Here is a 12,304-nt window from a genome sequence, read left to right on the forward strand (position 1 = left end):
GCTCTTCATCCTATTCCATAATGTAAAATCGGGGCAGGATGCCTCAAATGAAATAATTTTGTTTAGACATGAAGATCAGTGATCAGCTGTTGAAGGGTGAGGGGAGACAAATGATACAGTTGCATATTTAAAAGATGAAATAATTTTAGGACATGTGTACAGACTACCATTAGTTTATGTAAATCATCTCCATCTCATGGGCATTAGTCAGGTGCCCATATGACTTGGAGAGCTTTCCCCTCTGATGATAATGCACAAGTGACTGTGTTTCAGGACCTCTCGTGTTCTGTTAAGCTGTAATCCAGTGATTACCCCCAGTATCCCTGTTAGTAACTCTGGGGTTTGCCTTTTGACTTTAATTATAGGATTGCAATCTTAGTTCTGCAAATGAATTTCCGTTATGACCCAAGTCCTGAGCGCCGCTGGCTGGAGTGGAGCTGTGGAAGTGGCTGTGTGAAATGGGGTAATTCTTCAGGAAGATACAGGCAGTTACAAGAACCAGGGTGGAAAGAGCTTGGCTTTGCAGGGCTGATGGGTTAGAAACTAGAACTCTTTAAGTTCCAGTGAGTTCAGAGCTGATCTCTGCTTCCACCAAAGATCTCCTCTGGGGCATCTCACTTGTTCGCTTTTAGGGACAGAGGTGTGTGTGGATGTCCCTCCCCAGCATAAGCCTGGTGATTAAGCTGTAGGAGTGAGGAGAGGGCTTGACCATTACTGTATGCCTCGCTTAACTCTCACACAGATCAGTGCGTGCGAGAGAAAGTGCCATGGGCTAATGAGAATGCCTGCCTGTTTTCTTTTGGGGAAACAAAAAGCTGACTTGCAGCTCGCTGACATTTCTATAGTCACGTTGCATTGGCAGGGCAGGCAGCACCAGTAGCTCTTTTGGAAAGGCAGGACAAGGGGATCGAATGTGTTGCCCCCATCCCAGTCCCCCCACCCTTCCCCACCATGTGAAAGGAGCTCTTTGAGTGCAAGAGGAGAGTGAGTCAGTGTGGCTCTGCAGGGGGATATAAAGCCAGCTTTGTCGTAGCCCTCTCCAGCCTTCAGCTCCCTACACCGTGCAGAGCAAGGTCACGCTGCTGCAGCCTGCTCACCTGAGCAGTGCCAGGTCCTTTGTGCTTCAGCACTGCTGTGGAGTCAGGAATCTGTAACCTGTGCCCCTTGGCACATCAACCTGCTGGGCTGTGGGAAAGAGCAGCCTCCACAGACCCTCACAGGGTTTGTTTGTGGTGCTTTGTTGTGTCCCCCCCCAAACGCACACACGAGTTAAGAAGAAAACTGCATTTGTTAGATCTCTGGCAAGTTCAGACGTGCCTTAAAGGGTTTATAATAAGAATAAATGAAGTGCTCACTCTCTTACTTTTCCCCTCTGTGACCCACTTTTTGCAGATGAAGTTGGTAAGCCAACTAGGGCATTCCTTGGCAGAGATGAAAAATCTCCACTTTGTTCTTCTTTGTAGTAAAATAATTCTCTTCTAAAATAACTCTTGTTCCCTCTTGGCTGCAGGATTTGATCTCTAAATGCCTGATGAAGTAGATGTTTCTGTGTATTTAGTATCAGCATTTTGACTGAGAGACAACTGGCCACCTCTACTGTGCAACTCAAGTTTTAAAAAGCTCCTCTAAACTCTTCTTTCTTAAAAAAAATAAAAAAAGTAGCTTCCTGGTTAGTGAAATCAGTGTATTCACTGGTTTAAATTAAGGAGTGTTCTAGAAGAGAAATTACTTCCTGCCTGTATTGCTAATGAGCATATTTCTGTCACCAAACTCTTTTTTACATACCCAAAACCAGTGCCAAAAATCTTTTGAAGATTTCTAGAAGAATCTAATCATTTTCACATGGCTGGTTTGCTAAGTCTGGTAAACTGGTTGTGCAGTACTGTATGAGTAAATGGACTGGTTTTCATGGATGTAGGACCCTAATTTTGGATGCTGATCTGGAGCATGTGGGAGCAGATCAAGACCCAGGCATGTGTTACCTGAATGGTGCTCCCTTGTGACCTCAGTCTGGACTCTAATTCTGGGATTTAATTTACATTCCTGTGTCTTCAGATATAGATTTCTTCACCTTCAAACCACAAACAGTAAAATAAGAAGCTCTTCAATGTGGAATATACAGATGCACTCTGAGGTGTAGGGATCAACAGGGCCTCTTCACATATTTGTCTTACAGACATCCTGATAGGACATGGAATATATTTGGCCAATGATACAGAATTAATAACTGCATATTTCATAAACTTCCTTTTGCAGGTCTCAAAGATCTAACAGGGTTTAGCAGAAGAGATTAACGTCAATGTTTTTTCACATGTGGGGAAGTGGAGGCAGAGAGACCTTAAGCAATGTGCCAGGAACAGAACTCCACTTAGCCCTGTGATTCCTGCTGGAACAGGCATTCTCTGGGGGGGAAAAAAAGACTCAAATCTGTATCAAAAAACACCCTGCATTTGGAGGGTGGAGTTCTCATGAATAAAAATAACGACCAGATCATTTCCCTCGTGTTTAGATGTCGCCACGCTGCCATAGCCAAGTACTTCGGCGATGTCACCCCACCTTGTAACAAGTGCTGTGACTTCTGCAAGAACCCAGGGGCAGTGAAAAGGCAACTGGAGTCACTGGAACGCTGCACCAACAACTGGAGCAAAACCTGCATCGGGCCCACTGGTTCCTCCTGGAATGCCTACGACCCAGAGCTGTACGAAGGCGGGAGGAGAGGCGGCATAGGTTTTAGCAGGTCTGTGCTGGAGAGATAAAACTCAGCTCATAGGAACTATCAGAGAAAAGAGCATCTCCCAGCTGCAGGCCCAGCCACTCCTATTTTCAGCACATGTTTCTGTGTGGATGGTATTTTCCTGTAACTTCCTGGCAGCAGGAGCTGGAATTCCATTTTCCACACACTTTGGCAGCCTTGTTCACATTCGTGTCCCAGAGAGCCAAAAGCTGTTTTGACAGACCTAAGAATTGCCCTGCAGAATGTAATTGGCTCAAAAAACTAGCCTGAAATTTTTTGAAAGCAGCAAGTGGGCTCAGGCTGCTCACAGTCACAAGGATCAAAAACGTTTAAATTGAGACCAAGATGACGTGGTCCAGATTTCATTCCCAACTCAGTACAGCTGCCTGTGGGCCAGCAGGCTGGGGGCCACTGGCAGAACCTTAGTCACCACAGAGGGTGCAGTGGAGTGCCAGTGTCAAATTCTTCTGCAGATTGTGAAATTTTAGTGTTTTCCTGTCAGGCTGACAGCAAAAGGAAGATCTGCAGTGGAAAACATGATTAATTCTGTAAAATGCTTGGCAGTGTGGAGGTGACAACTTCTCCTTGTTCTCTGGCTGAGGTGCCGTGATTGTGCAGCTTTGTCAGGATGAAGTTTCGCTGCTGGCACTGCCCGTGAAGCTCTGCCAGGATAAACAGTGCTGTTGGACTGTCCTGGCCCTGCTTTACCTTAAACAGCTTGAGACTGGTGGCTTTTTTCTTCAGGCTGAGTCAGAGGAAACTGGTACTTGTGAGCTAAGACTGTGTTTGGTCTCACGGCCAATGCTGTTGTACAGCACCATGTTTGCCACTTGATTTATTGAACTTCTCCATTACTTGACTGTAGTTTCCTATGATTGTTTGATTGGAAGTTGTAATAGTCAACAGCCCTAAAGCTCTGATTTGTGATACCTGTAAGTTTTGGCAGTGGCAGCTGTGGGAGGCAGCAAACTCCTGGGCTACATGTGGTGAGGATCAGCTGCTGCATTTCAGTGCATTAGTGATGGGGATTTCATTTACTACAACAGGCTGTGAGCAGCTGAGGCTGAGGAATGGATGCTGTGCCCTTTCTGCCATCTCTGCTCCCAGGGCAGTAGTGACTGATGAGGTATATGGCAGGAGTCAGTGACTCCTCAACCCCGTGGGACAATCTGGAAGAGCTTAAATGGAGCCCTCCATTCTCAAAGCATTAGTTAAGTGCTACCAGTTCATGCCACCGCTAACTAAAGTTCATGGAATTAACAAATCCCATTAATTTTGGAGGACACTCTCAGCCGTCCAGATTGAGGGATGGCAGTGAAACTAAAAGCTAAGACTTGTTCAGAAAGGATGTGGGAAACATCACTGGGGTGACCTAGGCTTTCCAAACCTGTCCCCCAGGTAATGCTGCAGCTACAGAAATGCTTGCTCCTCTTGTTTTCCTGACCTACCCAGGTACGATGAGGAAAGCAGTGGGAATTGGGATGAAGACAATGAAGAGCGTCGGAAGCGGGAGTGGGACAACTTCTACAAAAAGCAGATGAGTCTGCGCAAGGTGAGTCGGGGTCAGTTTGTAAGAGATGCCCGGATTGTTTGCTGTGAGCTCGTCTTACAGCCATAAAGGCTTCCTGGAAGTAAATTACTGCATCTTGCTGTTGCTTGTTGTCTTTTGCTTTTTGTACCTCTGCTTTTTCCGTGTTCTCCATATTCTGGGCCAGTCCCATAATAGGAAGAAATGCAGCTGATTCATGTACTGGTTTCTCTGCAGTGCTATCAAGAGGATTCTGTTGTCTTTAATACCCCTGGTAGTAGTAAAAACAAATTTCCCTTGTCAGCTTCTCTTATATATTCCTATAGCAAAGGTGAAATTTTGGCTCCGATTCTCATTCTTTGTCTTCTTTCCCCTATTTTGGTGCCTGTTCAGTGCTTTTGTAACTTCAGCTTCAATTTTCCCTGGAGAAAGGGTATAAAATATGTCTCTTGTGCTTCTAGACCTGCATGTACATTGCAGAAATGGAAATGTTTGACTGATCTTTGTTTTCTTCCAGGGCAAAGAACCAGAAAAGGAAGATTTTGTTCCTCCAAGTAAATACCTTTTTTGATTTATAGTGGATTTTCTTTGGGAGAAGAAAGTCTTGTATTTTGCAGCTGTGTGTAATTTATATGGCATCACCACTAGAGGTATCAGTCCCCAGGCACAGAGGTTAAGCTTTTGGCTGTGAAAGCTTGGCTGGAGGAGATGGATCACAGCTTAGCTTTGGTTGGGGTGAAGATATGGAATGCATCTTTCTGAACAACTTGTTCAAATAAGCAAGAGAGAAGAAAAACTGTCTAACCTGACTTTGTAGGCTGTTTCTGCAGTAGTTATGCAGCAGTAATAATAATAATAATAATAATAATAATAATAAGTGGGCTATAGGTAAACTGCTAAAAAACTTTGCTATTTGTAGTTGTGCTGCTTGGGGCCCTGTCTAGCAGTGTAGTTCTTACACTGTGGCAAAAGAATACCTGGTAGATCAGGTTACTCTGTTCAGCCTTTTTGGGAACTTTTGGGGTTGGTATTGTAGGGAGCAGAATAGATTTAGGTTTCCTAAGAGCTGCAATTCCTTGAAAAAGGGTTTCCTAAGATTGGGAAATTTTGGAAAGCTGTTAGTCATAAACTCCAAAGTAGATGTTCTCAGTCAGAGAGAACAATCTTACTTTGGCTTCTACCTCCTCTTTTGGAGTGTGTAGCTTTTCCAGGTAAAAAGGGTGACTGTCATGGCCCTTGGGGTGACAGTGCAGGGAGGAGAATGCCAGGAAGTACTGGACTGGCACCTCTCCATGACAGCTGAGATGTTCTCATCAGCCCAGCTGTAACTGTTTTCCAAATGCCTCTCCTGTGGCAGGTGCAGACTGTCCCCTCAAGGATGCTGGCAGCAGGAGGATCCCAAAGCTCACAGTGAAGGTAAATCATGGCTGACCAGCAAAGAGCAACAAAGATTCCACCTGCCCTGTTCTTACTCCTTCAGGGATGGAAGTCCAAGGGGCACTGTGACTTCTGTAGAGCATGTCTGAGTATCCCATGTTTCCTAGGGACGGGAACACTGCTTGAAGATGCTGGAAGAAGCTTTGAGCAACAACCAGAAGAATCCAGCAGCAGGAGGGAAAGGGTATGAGATGAAGAAAAGGGGTACATACTGAGTCTCTTAACACAGGGCCTACTCTCCCTGAGCAGAATTAACATTCTCAAAGAATGCTTTTTTAAGATTTTTTGTCCAAGGATGTAGTTTCACTTAACAGCATCTTTCTGTTAGTGATGTTCAGGATCGGATATGAGGATTCCTGTGGCCGATTGCTAAATCAGCTTGATTCCAGGAGCCGCAATTCTTCTCTGTCCCACAAGGTGGGGATAGTGTCCTTTTCAAACTGAGCCTCTGGGCAAAAGGACTTTGATTGAAAAGTGTTTTCATCACCCTTTCCATTCTCAGCAATTCACCACTGCATCCCTTAGGGTATAACTGGAAGCTATCACTTATTCTTGCACCGGAGGGAGTGATTTTTGTACTTTCTGGGAGATACTTAAGCCTTAGTGCACCCTTTGCAGATATAGAGGTGTGTCTTGCCAGAAATCACCCCAGCCTGTGTTACAGGTCAGACCCTCATGCCTGTGCAGTGGAAATGGAGTATGAAGCTTTCCAGACCAGCAAAATGGCAAATTCATACAAGGCAACTGTGCTGAAGAAGGTAGGGACTTACACCTGCTCTATGAACGTGGTGTGGCCTCAGCTCGAGGGGAAATAGGGCAGAGTTTGTGTGGGAAAGACAAAGGAGAAGCTCTGCTTTGCCTTGGGTGTCTTCCAAATCTTTCTTCTTGACTTTGTTTCCAAGAGGGCCCAGAATCACCTGGGTTTCACATCTTTGTTGGCTTTACAGGCTCTGGAAACCTACATTCCAGTGCAAGCTTATCTAGATTTGTTCTAGCAGTAAAGGGAATGGGGAATTCCCCAGGCTGCTGCTGACACTAGAGAAGCCTTGGTTTAGGTTACCTGGTTGCCATCAGTCTCTCTGAAGATATTTCTGTTCTTGAGGCAGGCACCTCTCCAGGGGAGATGTTTGTTTTGCCACTGTGGCTCTTAGTATGTAAAAAGGCAGGAATGCATAAAGATTTCTGGCCACTGGAGGATATTTCCATTCTCTTTTCAGGTAGCAGAAATCAACAAAGCCTCCAAACAAGGAGAGTTGTTCTCAGTTTTTGGGTCTGGAATTGGTGGCAACAGCAGTTTGGAAACAAAATCTGAGTCTCCAACAGAACAGGACTTCCTCCCTGCATCCCAGGTTTATTCAGTGAGTACTGATGGGATAGACAGGAGGGAATGGTGTGTTTTGTCTTTTTGCTTTTTTATTAATTTGTCTTATATCCTTTTTGTGACCATAGCTGTATATTTCTGTTGTAATTGCTTTTCCCCGTCTATCTGTCATACTGGTTGCTATTAGTGAACATAATCTATGTGCAGGCCAAAGATTAAATAAGTTCTTTCTTATCTTGCTCTAACCAAGGATGGCTGTTTCCTTAGTACCAGCCTGGGAATTTAACCTAATGCATTTCCCTCATGTCTCAGTTGATGGGTGTGATGATAAGTCAGATTTAGAGCCTCCCTCACCTTACAGCTGTCCACAGTGGTGTATTGTGTGCAGAAACCTAGCTCCTTTCAGGGTTCTGCACATAGGGAGATCACATCCAAACTTTCTTCTTCCTCCTTTCTCCCTAGTTCAAACCCAAGCGTGTGGGAGCAGGATTTCCAAAGAAATCCAACTTGTTCCAGACAGCCTCAGAACTGCTGAAGATCCAGGAGGAGAGTGATGCAAAACCAGTCAAAAAAGAAGTAGATTGTCCAAATGGGCAAGACAACAGCAGCTGCAGTCTGGAACTGGACACCAGAAACACTGTTGTCCAGAGGGAAGAAACAGCAACCCAAGCAATGTGTGAGAATGCTGGGGTAGAAATACACCCTGAAAAGAAGGGACAGCAACCCAGTCCAGACAAAAAGGCTGCACTTTGGGAGAGCCCCACTAAGAAGTCCAAACGTAGCAAGAAGCAGCAAATGCTCGCAGAAGCAGCTAAAAAAGAATCACAAGATATTTCCAAGTTCTTCTCCCTCTCCAAAGGTGGCTCTAAAGCCAAAAGTTGCAGCTCAGCAAAGGAAGAGGGCTGTTCTGCAAGCACACTACCTCAGGTTTCTTCTCAAAGCACGTGTCAAGAGAAACCAACATCTCAGGAAGGCAGAGATGTCTCTGGAGTTCTGACTGGACAGTCCCAGGCAGAGAATAAAGAACTGAGAGAAACAGAAGTAACACAGACTGAGAAGGGGGAGGATTTTAAGACCCAGCAAGCTGCTGAATCTGAACTCCTTCAGGAAGAAATTGATGTAAAGTCCAGGTAAAATCCCTATCTCTCTGCTCCCCGTGTTGCCCTGTTAAGCTGCAGAGTCCCACCAGCCTTGTCCTGGAAACTGGGAATCTGTATGAGATCTCTGGGTGGGTGAGGGAGACTCTTGCTTTACCATGGAGGGTCCCATAGCCACTAACAATGAATGCAGGGATATTTGCTCTGTGGAATAATTACAGTTGGCCTTCTCTCCACTCTTCCCACTAGTGTTGCTGAAAATGTCTCAGAAACTGAGTTACCTGTTGTTGGGGAAGGTGAGAGTGGGAAGCGGGCAGGATCAGTTGAGGTAAGGCTTCAATGAATGCTAATTTCCTCTGTTTCTTCTGCTCATCTCGTGCCAAATTTCTCTCTGAGAGTGATGCTCCTTCTCTGAACCTCACCTGAGAGTGTTATTTATCTGGGGAGGGCCCAGCTGCAGTTGCACCAGAGAGAACCCCAGTTGTGTTGCAGTCCTGGTGTTTCCCTGCTGCCCACTGGGCCATGGCAGCACCCTGGGCTGCAGTGGAGAGCTTCCCCTCCACTGCATTGTTTCCTCCTGTGTGCAACACATGTGACTGTGCCCTTGCTGGTGACTTGCCTGGAATGAGTCTCTCGACCCCCTCTAGATCTGTAATGAACTATAATTAGCAGCTGCTTTCTCAAGTTCAGGGAACAACCACAGGCCAATGACACACGGGACCATTTGGAAGCGACCTGTACTCGCAGCCTGCCTTGCCATTCAGTCTCTGCTTCTGCATTTGGCATCTGAGACTGCCTGGCAGCTGTCTCTGCAACAGTGCAGTCTTCTTTTCTTTCAAACTGAACAGGCACATGGCACTCCTGATATGGCTGATTCTTCCTGAGGGGTGTATTCTCAGCAGAGATCCTGAAAAATCATTTCCAGTCAGTTTTTCCTGTATACGACAGGGTCTAGCAATTAGCTGCCCTTATAAGAGCACGGGGTGATTCTAAATGTGATGTTCTTAAAGAAAAGTCTCAAAGTCCCTTTGTGTGGCAAATAGTGTATTATGTCTTCACAGCAAAATGGGTTACAGAGATTCCTACGTGGTATTCACTGTAGGGAGAGTCTGCAGGATGCTGCAAAGATTTGTTGTCCTGGAAGGTAGTGGGTGCTTGGAAGCGGAATACTGCTCCCGAAGTGGTGGGTTTGATTCTTCTCTGTCTCCTCTCCAGGATATGGAAAGTCCCGCAACAAAGCGGCTGCGGACAGCGGCAAAACCTTCTATTCTGTCCCAGCCAGACTGCAAAAGTGCTGGCCCAACAAAGAAGAAGGTGACTTTTGATTCAAACTTAGAACGGTGTGATAAAGAAGGAACCAGCAAGACCATACAGCCAGTGACCAAAGGCGTGTCCCTTAAAGACACTGCAGACATCGTTGTCAAATATCTGACCCCGTTCTACAAGGGTGGCAAATTTGCTTCCAAGGTAGGGCACAGCTCATGACCCTCTTTAGCAGAAGGCTACAGCTCATAGTGATCTGGGGCTCTAAGAAGGGGGGAGATGATCTGGATACCACATTTCATTTCCAACTTGCATCTTGGTATGTGCTGTTTCAGTGACTCCAGGTGCAGGAACTCACCTCTCCCACAAAAAGGTTTGTGTGTGTTTGGAGTGGTATCATATTAGTTCCACACTTATTTATGGTTGTTCATGTTTTCACATTAAACTTTGACACACTTTTAACTCCCACCTGTGGAGCAGCAACAGCTCAGGTTCAATTCTGGTGTAGTTTCCTTGATGTGTCCTGCAAGGCAGGTTGTGTGTGCCAGCACTGCAGGGTCGGGTGTGTTTGCAGGTGTGCAACACCCCTGTAGTCTCAGTCTAGGAATGGTGTGTGCTGCAGCCAGCCCGTGCTGAGGGCAAGACAAACATGGGAACAGTCTGGTAACTGATGTCTGCTTTCTGCTCTTTGTCTTCCCTGATTCTGCAGGAGCTGTTTAAGGGCTTTGCCCGGCACCTGTCTCACTTACTGACCCAGGAGCAGAACCCTGCCCGCAAGACAGGTGAGAGCACTGAGAGCCTGGGGTTCTTTCAATGCCAAGTGGATGGATGTCTTTAGAGGTGGCAGATGTCTTAAGTTTCGACTCAGAGGTGATGTTTCCTCTCTTGCAGTGAAGGAGGAAGCACAGAGACTCATCAAGGAGTTTTTCAAAACAAGGGTCAGGTGTGAGAGTGAGGCAGACTGGCAGGAGCTGCAGAGCTGGGAGAGCTGATCTGTGCATCCTGTTGGTTGTCTTTCTTCCTCCAGCAGCATGACCAGGGGATCTTGAAAAACTCTGCCATGGAGAGTTTTGTGAGACTGCAGAAGCGAGATTTTTTTTTTCCTCCCACTGCATTTTTGCTCAATTCTGTCCTTAGTGACAAACAGTTCCAGGAAACCAGTTTCTGTGAACTTACAGAGAGTTTCTCCAATAACTGGGGTGCTGAAGCCCTCAAGGACCAAGAGGTGTGAAGTTGCATCTGCTGTGTTTGTTAGGGGCTGCTGCCTGAGATGTTCTGCACTGTCTCCAACCTCTGCTCCCTGCAGCAGTCTGGGAAGGGCTCAGACTTTCCAACTGGGACTCTGCTTTGGGATGGCACCTTGTTCCTAGATGGCTCCTCCCCTCACTCCCTGTCTTAGTTCTTATTTCAGTGTTACCACTAGAAGCCTTATGCTACATGTTCTTATGCTTTGCTCAGGGCTGCCAATGACAAACTCCATGGTTGAGTTCCTGGATGGAATGTTTTCCTTTGAAGGGCAGGAGGGAAGTGTTTTGTTCTTACTGTGCAGGCAATGCCTAGTTTCTGAGGGTGAAGAAACTGGAATTCTTTTTCTTTTAATGTGAACTTTTTTTAAACTTTGTCTAGTTTTGTCTGCCCTTTAACTTAAGTGGTGATGCTCTTTCAGTGTTAACCTCAACAGCACTTTCTAGCATTTTCTTGTAACCCCTAAAGCCATATCTGCCCCCTGTGCCTCACCAAAAATCTGCAATACAGAGGGCAGTGCTGCTGTTAGAACTGGTTCAGGTACTGCTGTGGCCCTCAAATTGACACTGTGGTGTCTCTGCTGCTATGTTTATGTGGGACCTAACCTGATTCCCTGGCACAAGTCCCTCCTGTTGGATTTTTATTGGGTTCTGCCTTTGTTCCATGCCCACAGAGGCTGGTGGCCTCAGGCACTATTGCTGCTGAGGGATCTGCAGCTGAGAGGCCATCGGTCAGGCTTTTGGAGCACTGTACTCCACAGATGTATTTTTTTAGATGTACTGAAGTATATGCAGAACTGACAATAAAATAATGTTATAGCTGCTGTGGACTGTTCCTGGAAGCTTTTTCTTACCACTCACTCATACAGACTGGTGTAAGGTCCATTAAGCAGCACTCGAAGGGAAGTACCTGATGGGAAAGATGCTGCAGTTCCTGCTGGAATCACCTCACCAGCAAGAATCCAGCTGTGCCTCATGGCTTGCACTGAGCACCCTCAGATCTATCCCGTTCCCTGCCAACAGTGACAGCCTTTTTTCCTCAAGCTTTGCCTGTTACTTGCAGGTCAGTTTTCCTGGATTAAGATGCAAGATCTGTCACGCCACACCTTCAAAACATATCTGTGATTACTTTATTGCAATTTCCTAAAGGGCAATAAAAATAAATTAGGCATTTTTGTACAACCCAAAACACTCTACTATAATGTAAGTGCTGTTTGAATATGCTTCCTCTGTGGGCATGGAGCCATCATTGAAGCCTGACAGCTGCATGGACATGACTGACTTCTTTATAGTAGAGGGAAGCAGATGCATATAATTATGTCAGTGAGAAATTAATTAACAATAAACTTTTGTGCCATTGCACATCAATCTGTGCCCCAGCATATGTGCTAATTGTATTATTAACACTGATCTGCTTTTCGATTAAGGTGCTTTCTGTAAACTCCTGCTTCACCAATCCTGTTCCAGGGCCTTATGCATATCAATGCAGAGACAAAACTGGCCTCTGGAAAACACCAGCAGCCAGTGCAGGCATTGCATAGCCTCAGCTGGGCATTGGGATACACAAATCTCTAGCAAGCACCAGGCTTTGCTAAAGTTAATTAATTCAAAAAAGAAAAGAGGACTTCCACACTGCATTGCTTGAAGGCAAGTGTTTGCATTGGTTCAGCTGCTCTTTGT

The 12,304-nt window shown here is 45.8% G+C and overlaps 1 protein-coding gene across 2 annotated transcripts in view; it reads left to right on the plus strand.

Annotated features, from left to right (window-relative positions):
• The window catches only part of RECQL5 (RecQ like helicase 5), a 36,962-nt gene extending 25,513 nt beyond the window's left edge, over positions 1-11,449 (plus strand). For both annotated transcript variants that reach the window (XM_029960007.1, XM_018073229.3), the window contains 12 exons: positions 2,510-2,737; positions 4,187-4,286; positions 4,780-4,816; positions 5,620-5,678; positions 5,807-5,883; positions 6,364-6,457; positions 6,917-7,057; positions 7,483-8,150; positions 8,367-8,445; positions 9,333-9,584; positions 10,090-10,162; positions 10,272-11,449. In XM_029960007.1, coding sequence (XP_029815867.1) covers positions 2,510-2,737; positions 4,187-4,286; positions 4,780-4,816; positions 5,620-5,678; positions 5,807-5,883; positions 6,364-6,457; positions 6,917-7,057; positions 7,483-8,150; positions 8,367-8,445; positions 9,333-9,584; positions 10,090-10,162; positions 10,272-10,372 — 1,909 coding nt within the window. In that variant the 3' untranslated portion in view covers positions 10,373-11,449. The remainder of the gene's footprint in view (positions 1-2,509; positions 2,738-4,186; positions 4,287-4,779; positions 4,817-5,619; positions 5,679-5,806; positions 5,884-6,363; positions 6,458-6,916; positions 7,058-7,482; positions 8,151-8,366; positions 8,446-9,332; positions 9,585-10,089; positions 10,163-10,271) is intronic.
• Positions 11,450-12,304: the final 855 nt, after the last annotated feature.

This window comes from Manacus vitellinus, unplaced genomic scaffold (genome assembly GCF_001715985.3).
Source record: "Manacus vitellinus isolate BGI_N305 unplaced genomic scaffold, ASM171598v3 scaffold_24_pilon, whole genome shotgun sequence".
NCBI classification, from domain to species: domain Eukaryota; kingdom Metazoa; phylum Chordata; class Aves; order Passeriformes; family Pipridae; genus Manacus; species Manacus vitellinus.